General features: G+C 41.5%; 1 protein-coding gene across 2 annotated transcripts in view; it reads left to right on the forward strand.

Moving 5' to 3' along the window:
* The window catches only part of tafa5l (TAFA chemokine like family member 5, like), a 40,835-nt gene that overhangs the window by 12,242 nt on the left and 14,655 nt on the right, over window positions 1–13,938 (forward strand). For both annotated transcript variants that reach the window (XM_005941651.3, XM_005941652.3), the window contains 2 exons: window positions 935–1,084; window positions 12,935–13,062. In XM_005941651.3, coding sequence (XP_005941713.1) covers window positions 935–1,084; window positions 12,935–13,062 — 278 coding nt within the window. The remainder of the gene's footprint in view (window positions 1–934; window positions 1,085–12,934; window positions 13,063–13,938) is intronic.

A 13,938-nucleotide genomic window follows, 5' to 3' on the forward strand; every position in this document is an offset into this window, starting at 1 on the left:
ACACACACACACACACACACACACACACACACACACACACACAGATTTCTGAGCAAGGTAATCATCACTTTAAGACATTCTGTCCATTTGCTGTCTCAGTAGAGCTTAGCTTGGCTTGAAAATTGGTCTGTCTGGTGTAGGAGCAGTGCCCAGCAGCCTCTACTCCGTCAACCAAGTAACATTTTATTTCTGTCAGTGGTCCAACTCATTTGGATAGTCAAATAAAAAGAGCAAAAAATAAATAAATGTGGCTTCAAACAGGGTGTGAGAGTGTTAACCTCACATTGTACGTTCGGGCATGGCTGTGAGTTCTCTGTTTAATTATTGCGACTGCCTGTAAAGTGGATATTTTCAGGTACACGCGAGGATAAGTTATCTACAAATGGCCAGTGTTGTCAATTTCACGGCGAGAACAGTCTTGATGTTTCATTATTTAATGGGTTGACTGCTATGAAATTTGCAGAGAACATTCATGCTCACAGTCAGAAGAAGTCTTTAGATTTTGCCCATTACGTGAAAAAAATCAATAAGTTGTTTTATGGTGCTCTCATATCTCGGAGCCTCTGACTCGTGTGTTTGTTATTTTGCAGTTATGGCTAGCCAAATGGAAGATGCTCTTTTAACTGATTTTTTTTCCTGCATGATCCCTGTAAGGCACTTTCATCAAGAGAACTCTGTCATGGTGTATTAAAACTGAAAAAGCATTCTAGCCGCCTGCTTTTAAAGCACTAAAAACTTTCCTGACATTTTTAATGAGAATATTAAACTCTTTAGTGGAACACAAAGCCAAAAAGGTAAAAAAAAATGTCTCTTTGCAAACAACAGCCAGCCTGTCGTTTTCACCTTTGAACACCAGTTGCTCCTCTGTAATAAGTTCATTACTGACTCATTATGCTAATGTGATGTACTTTATCCTCACTGCTGTGTTTGGCAGGCCAGTTGGCGGTGGGAACCTGCGAGATAGTGATGCTCAACAGAGACAGCAGTGTTCCCAGGCGGACCATCGCCAGGCAGACAGCCCGCTGCGCCTGCAGGAGAGGCCAGATCGCCGGCACCACCAGGGCGAGGCCGGCCTGCGTAGATGGTGAGTTCAGTGACTTCTCTAGCCCAATGGAGAATAAATATTAGAGAACGTAGCTGGAGTGATTCAGTACAGCGGGAGAAGAAGTCACTTTGGCAAGCAACTGAATCGGCTGGTGTGCTATAAACATAGAAACAATCTAATTAAAAAGTGTAATTGATGAAAAAAAAGTTCAAAGTAATTTCAATATTTCTGTAACACAATGGATTTTTCCCCTATGTTTGAAGAAAAACTATTTGTATTTCACCTATAACAACTATATTGCAGTCAGCATGTCAAAACCTTTTAATATTTCCCTATATGAAGCCTGTTGTATGCAACTCCACCTTTACCACCATAAATCGAACAGCTGTAGTTCAATTAAACTATTAAAGTAGAAATATTCTCTGAGCATTTAGGTTTGTTTTTTTTTAATTTTAAGATTTTTTTAGGGAAGTGTTTTTCATCAAGAGTTAAGGATCGAGTCACCTGGCACACTTGTGTGCTACATAAGATCACTAGCGGCTGGTTAGCTTGGCTTACACCCTAACCTTAACACCACTCGCAGAGTCTCCAGGATGTACAAGGAATGATCTCTTGTAAAATATGATTGTGATATTTCTATACTACTGTTAATAATGAACCTCAGAGATGCCTGCAGGCAGGGTTTAGTTTTCTTTGTACGGAGCCAGGCTAGCAGTTATTCTTTCCAGTCTCTATGTTAACCTACACTAGCTGGCTGCTAGCAGTGGCTTCATACTTAATTGAACAAGTTGTGTCAAACTTTTTACTCTTGTTGAGTGTGGGATCTCGATCTGTGTTTCTGAACAAGGTGGGAAAAAGTGGGAAACCTAGTCATGTATTTACGTTTGTACATTTTTTGCAGTAATGCAGGAGTGGAGAACAATGAAGTATTTGAATAAATCTCGTGCAAAAAAAAAAAAATTTGATAGTTTTTAATGTATGTAATTGCATTGTAATTTCACAAACCTAGGAGTGCTCTCTGGATGCTCTGGTCCTGTTGAGAAAAGCTGAATAATACGCTGTAAAATAAAACTAAACACCAAAATTAAAGTAGTGACATAAATACTGAAAAAAACATTTTAGTTAATGGAAATAAAAAACAAAACTAAATTCAACTGATGCGATATTTATATGCCAAATCATAACAACAATCAATTCAAGTCTAGCAATCAGACGACCTCCTGTGATGAAGCACTTGGCGAGTGTGGGAAGCAAAAACCTTTAACAGGAAGAAACCTCCAGCAGAACCAGGCTCAGCGAGGGGCAGCCATCTGCTGTGACTGGTTGGAGATGAGACAGAGAGACAGGACAAAAACAGCTGTGGAAGAGAGCCAGAGATTAATAATAACTAATGATTAAACGTAGAGTGGTGTATAAACACATGAAGAGTGAGCCCACAGCAGTCTAGGCCTACTACAGCATAACTAAGGGAGAGTACAGGGTCACCTGACCCAGCCTTAACTATAAACACATAGAATTTTAAGCTTAATCTTAAGAGTAAAGTAAATGGTAAATGGCCTGTATTTGTATAGCGCTTTTACTAGTCCCCCCTAGACCCCAAAGCACTTTACACACCCAGTCATCCACACATTCACGCACTGGTGGAGGCAAGCTACAGTTGTAGCCACAGCTGCCCTGGGGCAGACTGACAGAAGCGAGGCTGCCATATCGCGCCATCGGCCCTTCTGGCCAACACCAGTAGGCGGTACGTGAAATGTCTTGCCTAAGGACACAACGACCGAGACTGTCCGAGCCGGGGCTCGAACCGGCAACCTTCCAATTACAAGGCAAACTCCCAACTCTTGAGCCACGATGTGTGTCTGTATCCCCAAATCCACACTGGGAGCTGGTTCCCCAGAAGAAGTAACTACGGAAAATAACACTATTTAAAATAAATTAGCAACAAGTGTTTTTCATTTGATCCATTCTTGCTTTGGTCAAATTTCCAAAGCAAGGAAGCTTTGATAAAAGGGTTAGGGTACTAAACTCTAAACTAAACTGATCTGCAAACAAAATGAAAAAAAAAAATCAACTTCAGGTTAAAATATCGCCAAGACCAATAATACATGCCATAATGACACGTGGAATCATTTCCTCTGCCACAACAGCATCTACAGACCTTTTTCATGGCAGACATTTTGACATAACAGGAACATCATGACAAATTATAAGAGGAAAAGCACAGGTGTAACTATTAACAATAATGTCTCTGTTCCAGTAGGAGTCCCATTTCAGTGAAGCAAAATGCACAATACCGCAGCCCTGCATCGGCTACTCCTGAGTGGAATGCAGTTGCTGTTTTCTGCCTGTCCGCCTGTGTCGTGACTTCCAAACGTGCTGCTGGACAAACCAGCTGTTGCAGGAACTACGGCACCGCTGTGTCGGTCTGACTGTCCTGTCTTTGGACAGTCTTTGTCAAAATGGTAGCGTCGTAACCATGCACTATGCAGTCATGAAACTTTACCAACCCAAGGAGAATGGAAGAAAACAGGACAAAGAGTCATTAGCCACTTTACAGCCAAGTTATTAATGTCAAAAATATCCTAATGCAAAGCAGCATCATCTCCCCCGTTTGACACTGGGTAAAAAGCCAGACTTCAACAACAACAGAGCGCAACCTGTCCTCAATAAGCCCAATGAACAAAATGTATTGGCTTCCTTCTCTCTCCATTAAAAGTAAGTGCCGATGTAATTTGGTTGTTTAACCAGCCAATCGATAATCACTTTGCATGTCTGACTTTTTGATGCCTTTTAGACTGTTTTACTCCTAACTGTGTGATTGGTTGTCTGCATTAGGCCTTCTTCAGTCAGCCACTGTGACATCAGCAAATTAGTAATTGCTTTGTGTCTCCAGCGTGTATTGGGTTGAATATTCCTCCTCCTTTTCCTCCTCCACCTGGGTTTTTAAAAAAAAAAAAAAAAGATCACTTGTAATGGAGACTCCAGTGTTCATCCACTTTGTAGATAAGATTTTATACTTTAGAGCCCCTGTCTCTGAGCCATTGGACAGTATCTAGCTAAGGGTGATAAGAACGATGAAAGGGATGGGAGGGGTGTGATTGGAGCTCACAATATCACAATCAGATGCACCATTAGTTCCATCATGCGATGACTCATGTTGGCCTTAATCTAATATCCCTGACACCAGAGCCCCACAGTCCATGTCATCCTCTCGGCGCGCTGCCTTTAACCACCTCTCCCTCTCCGCAGACATTTTTCCATAACACTCAACAGATGCTAATTAATTTACAGAGAACTATGATTACAGCAGCAGGAAATTGATTATTACTGGCTTCCTGCCGCACCACACCCTACGCTCCATTAATAGCCAGCGCATTAAAGTTGGGACCTGTTGCTTGCAGGGTCATATTAAGATTTTCTGCTGACAGCTGAGCTCGTCAGTCGTTGCCAGGATTTTAAATGGAATTAGTGTGTATTGCACCAAAATGCAGTGGATTTAATGATGCCTGTGCTCACATATCCTCTCTAACCTTTTAGCTGAGAGCATATTCATTTACATTCACTTTAATGGCCCTTCCCATAAATCCTCTTTTGCCCTTCTAAACACATAAACAATTCACAGACTTATAAATAGGTTTATATATTTCTGTATCTCACCAAGGCCGGGGAACATTCTTTCAGTGTTCCACTTTCTTCCTGATCAGTTTTATACAACACTTTCACAGCTGCAGAAGAAGTGGATCACTGCCCTTTTGTGATCCTGTGATAGAACAGTGACCTTTAATGAAAGTGGAACCGTCACTGACTCTCCGTCTGTGGCATGTAAACAAAGGCGAGCGAGCCTGCCTGATACGGGGTGTTTACAGCTATGACTAATTTTGGAAACATATGGTGAACGGAGCACAAAAATCTCATTTGTTTTTCAGGTTAAAGAGTAACTTAAACAAATTCCTTTTTGTGACGGAGAGCTGTGGTTTATATGCATGTCCATATGGTGTTTCTTTTGTGTGCTCGAAGACAAGCAGTCAGCTACACGGCTGAGCGTTTTTTGCCTGGGAGCTGCAGGATGTCAGTGCAGTTTCAAACACAACAAGACTAAGGAACCAATCCCGTGGATGCGGCTTGTTAGAACTGAAAATCGGGAACAAGGTTTATCCGACATTGCCGCATTTTTAGCTGCTTGATTACGCAGTCATATCAGGAGCTTGTGCTATTTATGTGTGCTCCTTCCTTTTTTTTCCTATCCTCTGCTCTCTGTTTCAACATTTCTGCGTCATGGCCTGTGTATTGTGGTGAAACGGACACACACAGAACAGAGAAATTGAGAGGCGGGTTGCCCGACTTGATCTTAACTAGTTATGTTACTGTAAGTGCAATAAAAGTGTTAATAACTCTAAAGTTGTGCTTGTGATAAAAACTGGCCTTTTTAGTGCACTCTTTATGACTGAACCTGCCGATGGACAAGTTAAGCAGTGTTTTCTGATATCTGGCCAGGCAGGCGCTGTGTCCTCCTTCATCCTGCAAGAGAACCCATGAGTGGTGCTCTCACATCCAGAGGGAGAGTGGAAGCACGTTGCAGACAAGTAGCTAAGAGAGGATATGGCTTTAATTTCTCTGTATTTGTGGATCCGCATTTGAATGAGGCCACTAAATGAGACAAAGGTGTGCATTTGGGTGTTACAGATTGGATGTTACAGTTTGTAACACAAAGAGGTCTCCTCGTCTTACAAAGTGAGGACACTGTTGCGAATCGCTTGCTCATAAAGGATCATCGGCTCGTTGGCTTTCTCTTTGTAAAGTCTTTAGCTTACAATACAAAGCACCTTGAGATGGCTTTTGTTGTCAACGGGTGGCACATACTCTAGTTAAAACTGGATTGAACTGAATATGTAACTATTCATTTTATAAAGCGGTAGAAAGATCAAGAGCATGCTCATACATAATACCAATAGCTATTAAATGCTGAGACCAAGGATTGAAAAATTAAGATGTGTGCTGACTTATGATTAGCAAATAACTGCAATGTCCCTGGTTCACTTCTAGTGGGATATATTTTTGCCACGTCATAGTCTTCTCTAGTTCCCCCGGTTTCTGCAGCTGGATCTACACGCTCAATTCTAATAAGAAATATGGAAGGTTATTTTTGTGGGGGGATAACTTGTCTTTTGGAAGTAATAGAGCATTTTTGTAAAGGTGTGAGTCACAGATGCAACAGTGTCAAATCCTGTTATATCTCGACAACCTGCACGGTCCACCTTTATTTCCAGTAGTGTGATTAAAGCTGGTAAAGACATCAGATCTAAGGATGTCAAAACTTTAGCTGTTAGCATGCAAATAATGTATTATGAATTAGTACCCAAAGATATTGCAGACATTAGGCGACTGACCTAATAGAACAAAGGCCAGTTCATCTACCAGGATCCATAAGCTAGATCAGCTCAACGATCAGCACCATGGACAGCAATCAAGGAAGCTTTATTGAGTGAATTCAGACTTTAGATATGTCCTTTACAAACATCTACATAACTGGTTTTGGAGATGTAGTGTTTTAACACTGGAAAATTAACAGCTGAATACACTCAGCAGAGTATAGAAGTAAAAAAAAAAAAAAAGAGTATAGAAGTAAAACCTTTGATTTTCACCTGAGGTAGAATAATGTTCCAACATTTCCATTGTCAGCTATGGTGAGTGGTAATGTGATTACAGTCAGAACTGAAGCTTTGATAAACATCCATTTTTACCCAATAGGTATGACCAGTGTGGAGGGTTATTCGTATTTATGTTTGTCTGTTACTGGTTTTCAAAGAACTGATGCTTGTCAGCTTTGGTTGCTGTGCACAGAACTTTGGGAGATTGACTTTTCACACTACACACTGATAAAGTGCACAGTTTGACATTTGACCCCGTGAGCAGCTGACCTTTTGGAGTGTATACGTGCAATTTACACTGTGAGCACAGATTGGATCAAGTCATCGGCAGAGTTATAATCACCACGAAAAGCTCTGGGATTTGAGGGCCTTTACTGTTTCCTGTAATGAATCGAAACTAAAATCCAAGCCTTAGTCTGATGTAACCTCTGAGACATTTTCAAAGTTACTACAATCTGCAGCTGATGGCTTAACAGAGGCAATTGGACAATTCTTCTTATCTCCCTTGCCGTCCTGCTTGTATTGTGCCTTCAGTAATTACATAACGACAAAACTATCTAAGCCTCAGAGTGAATAAAGTCTGTTGTTACCTGTGAATTTATGAATTGATTAGCCTAGACGGTAGCTGCATTGCTTGTGCAGTATGACATATTACCGAGTTGTTCCTCCTGTTTTTTTGTTTTTTTTTTACTTCACTGAACATGTTGCAGCAAGGGCAGTGGCTTTTTTTCTGCAAGTTACTTCTTTTGTTACTCTTTTTTTAGGTGTATTTCAAGCTTTTTTGCCCTCTTTTTGTGCTGCTGTATGTCAGGGTTGTGCAGGTTTAGTCTGCACACTGTACACAGGAGGATTATGTGCTTTTCCTTGCTTGTCTCCCTGCTCTCACTCTAATCTGCTCCCCGAGTCTCTCCTGCTCCCTTTCTCTGCGTGGCCCGTTGTTGCCATGCCACCACATCACACGGTAATCGTATGAAGCTCGATGGCCACCATGATAAGAGGCTGCAGGGAGACCGTTTATATGCTGGGTTCAAGCTTCTCGTTTTGCGCTCAGTCAAAGCGTTATTGACAATAAACGGGCAAAAAAAGTGATTTAGAAGAAGCATCAAAACAAAACAAAAGAGTTTTTTTTTCGTATTTATATTGCAGACGCATAGCCGAGAGGATTAGATGTACTCTTTATTTTAACTGCAGACAGAGCCAGGCCCTCGTTTTAAACAAGCGTGACTTTGAAAAACATGTTTGCTTCTGATCTGACATTCATTTGCTAGTGTTGTTGGCGTAGTTTGCCTGCAGTGCTAACAGCACTTCCTTCCATATTTACCTCATCTTGATCATTTTAATATTTATTGAATGTATATTTCATAGCAGCAGTTTCATGAGCAATTTCATCTTTCATATGGAACACAGCCATGATTATTCAGTGTTGCATAAGCACAAAAGAAATCCCTATTGAACGTGTAAAGTTAATTTTAATTGAATTGAATTTGTTGCTCTTGTTTTTTTTTCTTTCTGTTTAGGAGAAATATTTTTATTCACCAAGGAGTTCAAATGTTTCTTTTATTTGCAATTGCAATTTAAAAAAAAAGGATGTGCTGATGTTTCACATTAAAAGCCCTCTATGCAGAGAGTAAAAACACCTTTAAGATTTTTATTTAATAGTTTTTCATGGAAATGGAGTCACCCTGCAATCTACAAGCGTTTGATTACTAGTGTGTCTAAGTGCGCAATTTACTACCTTTGAATGAACTTTCTATGGAACGTTGCTTTCAACAGTGATGCCAAGAAAATCCGAAAGATTCGGTGCAGTGACAAAATTCAGCTTTAGAAAAAGACGGAAGGCTAATGACAAGTCATAAAAAGTCTTGTTGTATCACTGTTGCATTTGTAACTTTGATAGTTGTCCCCTGTGTAGTTAAAGGAGTGTAAATTTTCAGTTGAATTCAATTTTATTGTATTTATACAGCAGCAAATCACAACAGTCAACTCAAGGCGCTTCACATTGTAAGGTAGACCCTACAATAATATGGAACAGGTATTTTCTGAAAATACAATATTTGGCATCTGGTTAATTTTGACCCTCTGTAATTGACCAATAGTTTGTTGCTCATGAAAAGCCAGTTGATTGATGGATTAACCCAGATTGGTTATAACCACTTCATAACCATAAAAAAATTTATAAATTATTTTTTTATGGTACAACTCTACTAATGGTTTATTGATTTCTGATCAGTGGAGCGTAAACTTCCCATCTGTGTCAACAACCACAAATAAAACACTACCCACCAGAAATGCAAAGCAAGCCCCCCCAAAAAACTGCAACAGGAAACTAACTGGATTCTCAACAAACACAATACATGATTATGTGTGGATCCATTTTGTAGGCGGGCTGATCATCAGCCCATCAGGCCCATGCTGTCAGGATAATGTTGCAGATTGATCTGTGATTGAAGTTTAATTAACATGAGCCCGAAAACCCGTAAAAACCTGTTACAGTGTTTTTGGTGCCCAGCTTTAATGACTGGCTATAATCTTGTAGGGTGTTTACTGCTGCATAAGAATCATCAGTATTAGTTCCATTATTCCATTTCAAAAGATGCCCTTAATTAATTGTTCTAGTGATTCATTCGTCGCTTTGTTTTTTTTCTTCGATGCAATTAATCCTTTGGTGTGTCCTTGGTGAGAAAGTGTCTCTCTCTTCATCTGAATACATTTTAAATGAGCTGCCTGTGGCTTGAGTATAAATTTGATGTTATTTTTTGCTCTTCTGCGGTGGCAGAATTTCATCAGATTAGCAGCGCGTCTGGTTTAGAAGTCGCCGTTGTGCCTCCTGCCCTGCTCTGAGTCTCGTCTGGCAGTGTTGTGTTGCGCTGGGCAGGGCTTGGCACCGTGTGCAGGGGGGACAGATGGTCTTACGTGTGATCTAGTTTGAGGTCCAGAGCCGTACCCCGACAGGGACCCTGGCAGCTGATAAGCCTGGCTTGACGTCCGCGGTCCCTGGGTGGGACTCCGACAGCGACTGCGACACGACGGGCCACCCAGGTGTCGGCCAGACAGAGACACTCTCCTCCTCTCTTCCAGCCACCACAGCCAGCTGTTTCATCTCTGCTGTTACCATAACAAACAGGAAAACATTACAAAACAGGCCTGAAAATCTGTTCAAACACCATGATAAAACTATAATGCCAAGATAGCCACAATATTTCCAGCAATTTGCACCAGTTGAGTAACCCAACAAGCCAGGTTTATTATACCCACAGCATGTAAAGCATACTGAAGGGTGAAATCAAGCAGCAGACAGATATTTTCAGACAGCTTTAGCACAGAAGCTTAGTGGGTGGGTGGGTGGTTGTAACGTCTAAGCTTTTTAATGTGTCTACAATTGTGCGTGCCAGCATTTTGGGAGCGATAGGTTTGATGGATGGAGACAGGCTAAAGCCGAACTGCAGCGCTGCCGTTTTGTTGCCGCTCGCGTTATTCATGATGTTGTCGTGCATGAGGTTATCACAGCAATGCTCTCATCCCCCCCTAACGCCGTGTCACCAATCCGCGGCTCTCAGCACCAGGAGACTCATCAAGTCATCATAGATCAACTCATGTTGTCATGGATGGCATTGAAAAAGTAACAAGGGCAAGCTATCGGGTGCCCGGATAGTACAGCAGGAGCTGAAAACTGCATTTATTTTAGCCAACCTGCGTGACTCTGGGTTGGCTGGCCTGATGCACTCCACGGTTAGTCAGCACTCCCACCGCTTTGCCAGCTCAGCTTTTATTCCTTGCCCTGGAAATTGAGTTTTGCTGGCCCTGTAATGTACTCAAAACTACATCTGCAACTGACTGATAAATCTACGCTTTGTTGCACCTGACGGATAGCTGTGAAAATGAAAATTCACCGCGGCACGTTGCTGTGTCAGGAGGAAGGTCACTTTAGATTTGCCTCTTCCCCACTCAGGATGATGCCAAAATGACCATTTTGTCTCAGAATCCAGTCGCAAAGCTAAACTATCTTCTTAAGCTCGTTCTGTACGATGTGACGACAGGTTTATGTATTGTTTCGATGAACTGCTGTCTCTCCCTGGCTGCATGGCAACACTATGAGAGCAGGCTTAAAAAAGCACAGCTCCTTCCACGATGAGTAAATAATATCCATTATTTGCTGAGGGAGAATGGCTTTGTATTTACACAGCAGTGATTGTGTGTGCCGCGTTACATACATGAGGGTGCTATTCGGCCAGCTTGATAAATACCACAAGACAGCAGATCTTTATTGCAGACTAGCAGTTGGGGTCTGACACTCCAAAGACCAATTTCAGACCGTTAACAAGGCCTGGACAGGAATACCTCACAGCAAAATGTCACAAGGCCTCCCTTTCCGCACCTCTTTACTCTTCCCCTTCTGCGGCTCCCCTCTCGGTTCCACCATCAGCTCTCCTCCGGACATTCAGCGAATTGTAGTTCCTCTCTTTCAATTTGCCCACCATGTTACCTCGTTCCACAATGTGCTGCCCCGGGGGATCGTGGGTAGGCAGGAGCGGTGGCCCCAGCCAGGTCCGCAGAGAGCTGATAACCTTTCAGTGTTGCTTTAGCACGCTGTGTAAAGAACAATCAGTGCTTATCAACCTCGACGACAGGCGAATGTTAATTCAATGTCATGCAGTCAGGCTGCAGCGGGAGAATGGGAGCATCACTTGGTTACGCTGTGACAGCCTGACGTCTTCTGCCACCAAATAACTTTAAGAAGACTGGAGAAAGGCTTGTTTTTGATTGCCTTTCTGATATGTAATCTCCTCTCTCTAATCTATCTATAAAATGCTACTAAAAATGAATTTAAGGTTTACAGACCCCTGCAGCTGTCATTTGTGTCACAACTGCATAAAGTCTAAAAACAATAAGTCCAGCACCATAGCAATACTGACATCAGAAATAATACATTTGACATTTGCGAGGGCCTAAAACCAAATTACAGCTGCTAGCCTGCCACTAACATGTTGGCCAAATGCCTCCATAAGTGGGTTTACTGTGTAGGGAACACAGCTGCCTGTGTTGTTTGTGGTTTATTTTGAGTAAAACCTGCTAGAAGTGCTCAAATAATGTCACTGTCCATTGGGGCTTAAGACTGCAAGTTTGAAAGTGTAAATCTGGGGGTGCTGAGTGCAACAAAAAATAAAATAAAAATAAAAAAGCAGTCTAACCAGACATCTGCAGTCCTTTTCCTTCTATTATTCACCATCGCCGCCTCAACAATTCCCAAACTGTCACTGATCTGTTAATGTTCAATTTGCATTGTGGGTTTGTTGGCATCAGGTTTTGACAAGAAGAATGTGTAGACTGAAAAACCCATGGTGCTGCTGCATCAATTTTACTAATGCATTTGTCCATGCTAAATGAACACAGTTTTCTCCTCCCACAGTTACTGGACAACAAGACACATGTAAAAAACAAAAATATATATAATATATAATAATTTTTGAAAATTGGTCAAAAAACACACAAAACGCAGATTGTCTGTTATTACAATCTGCGTTTTGTGTGTTTTTTGACCAATTTTCAGTCATGTCATTTGTCACGTTCTAATATGGCCACAATGATCTCCAGTGTATAAAAGCTATGATCTCTTTAGGTAGGCAGGCTAAAAACAAATAATCGCCTAAATTGTGGCTACACCTGTAAAACACAATGGAGATATGCCACCACCACCACAGCCTCCAGCTAATTAGGACCTCAGTGGGGGAAAAAGATGGATTCATCTGCTCTCTGATGATGCCAAGAAAAATGAAGATGTGTGCATTTTGTAACAGGATCAAATTTATGGCCAAGCTGTAGCTGGACTAAACTTCTCAGAGTATAATTTAGCTTAAACAAATGAAACATTATTATGTTTTAATTTCCACCAAGAAAAAAATGTCAAAACGGGAAGAGGGGGGAAGCAATCTTTCTGTGCAGTTGCAGTGAAAGCTTGCATTAGCAAGAGAGTAATTTATGGACCGCCAGCTGGCCTGTAAAGGTTACTACCACAGGCAATTCTGACATGCCAGTTCAACAAGAACCTCATTAAAATACTACAGGCTTTTAGAGACATCAACGTATAAGGTTACCTTTGTGTCTGGTGAGCATAAAAACAACAGATTTGTTTGTTATGGGGAAAAAAAAGTTGACTTTTTCTGCAGTTTTTCTCTCTCGCTCTGTGAATCTGTCTCTCTGTCTAATTTACCTCTTTGACCTGATGTCTTTCTTTGCCTCCCAGCACGAATTGTTCGCAGCCGCCAGTGGTGTGAGATGGCTCCCTGCATGGAGGGGGAGGTCTGCAGCCTCCTGTTCAACCGATCCGGCTGGACCTGCACCAGGGGCAGTGGTCGCATCAAGACCGTCACGGTAATTTACTAGACGTGACATTAATATACGCCATATGCACATAACAGCAATGCGCCTACATTTTCAGCATGAGCGAACCCCCGCCAGCCGATAGTGTCAGGTGAAGCCTGAGCCCTGGGCTACAGGGAGTATATTTCAGTCAAACAGCAGGTCAGCATCCAGGTTTCAAACACTGCATCAATAGTGGAACAAAGATGCCAGAAAATTCATGCAGCACTGCTCTCTGTGGGATCAAACTTTGAAGATTTTTTTTAGATATCTTTAGGCCTCAGTCTGGTTTGTTTTACACTTTTACAGGAGTTTTGAATTTTGGTAATTCAAACTTTTGAAACACTGAAGCCTGAATCTGTAGTATATACAGTAGTAGTGGTGCAAAGATGTGTTGGGAGGTGCATAGGAAGAAAATCTCATGAAATTAGTGAAATCATCATTAGTTTTTACTGATCTGCAGCTCCTAAGTATAAGATGTTCAGTTACAGAGCTGCTGGATCAGCCCTGTGCTGTATCACATTTGCACTGAAAGCAAGCAGTGTACCATATTACCCGGGCTACTTGTGGAAAACTTTCTTTTTCCTACATCCTGGATTATTTTACAGAATGGCTTAAACACACTAGCCAAGGCTCAGTCATCTCCTCCCAAAGCTAAAACAAATCATTTGAAGCCAGTCAAATCTGAATCTGAGACCAAATCACACGAGCTAGGAACTGCAAGTGAATCACACATTTGGAACAAATGTTCTGTAGTTATTATTCTGTCTTTGTGTTTTTATGGAGAAGGTGGAAGCTGATGAAAAACGTCTGCAAATGCAAATGCAAGACAGATATATGTAGTATGTAAAAATGTTGACCAAAGCATTAGGCAGTGTGCAGACAGAT

This window comes from Haplochromis burtoni, unplaced genomic scaffold (assembly GCF_018398535.1).
Source record: "Haplochromis burtoni strain Fernald_Lab_line unplaced genomic scaffold, NCSU_Asbu1 Contig_307, whole genome shotgun sequence".
Lineage (NCBI taxonomy): Eukaryota > Metazoa > Chordata > Actinopteri > Cichliformes > Cichlidae > Haplochromis > Haplochromis burtoni.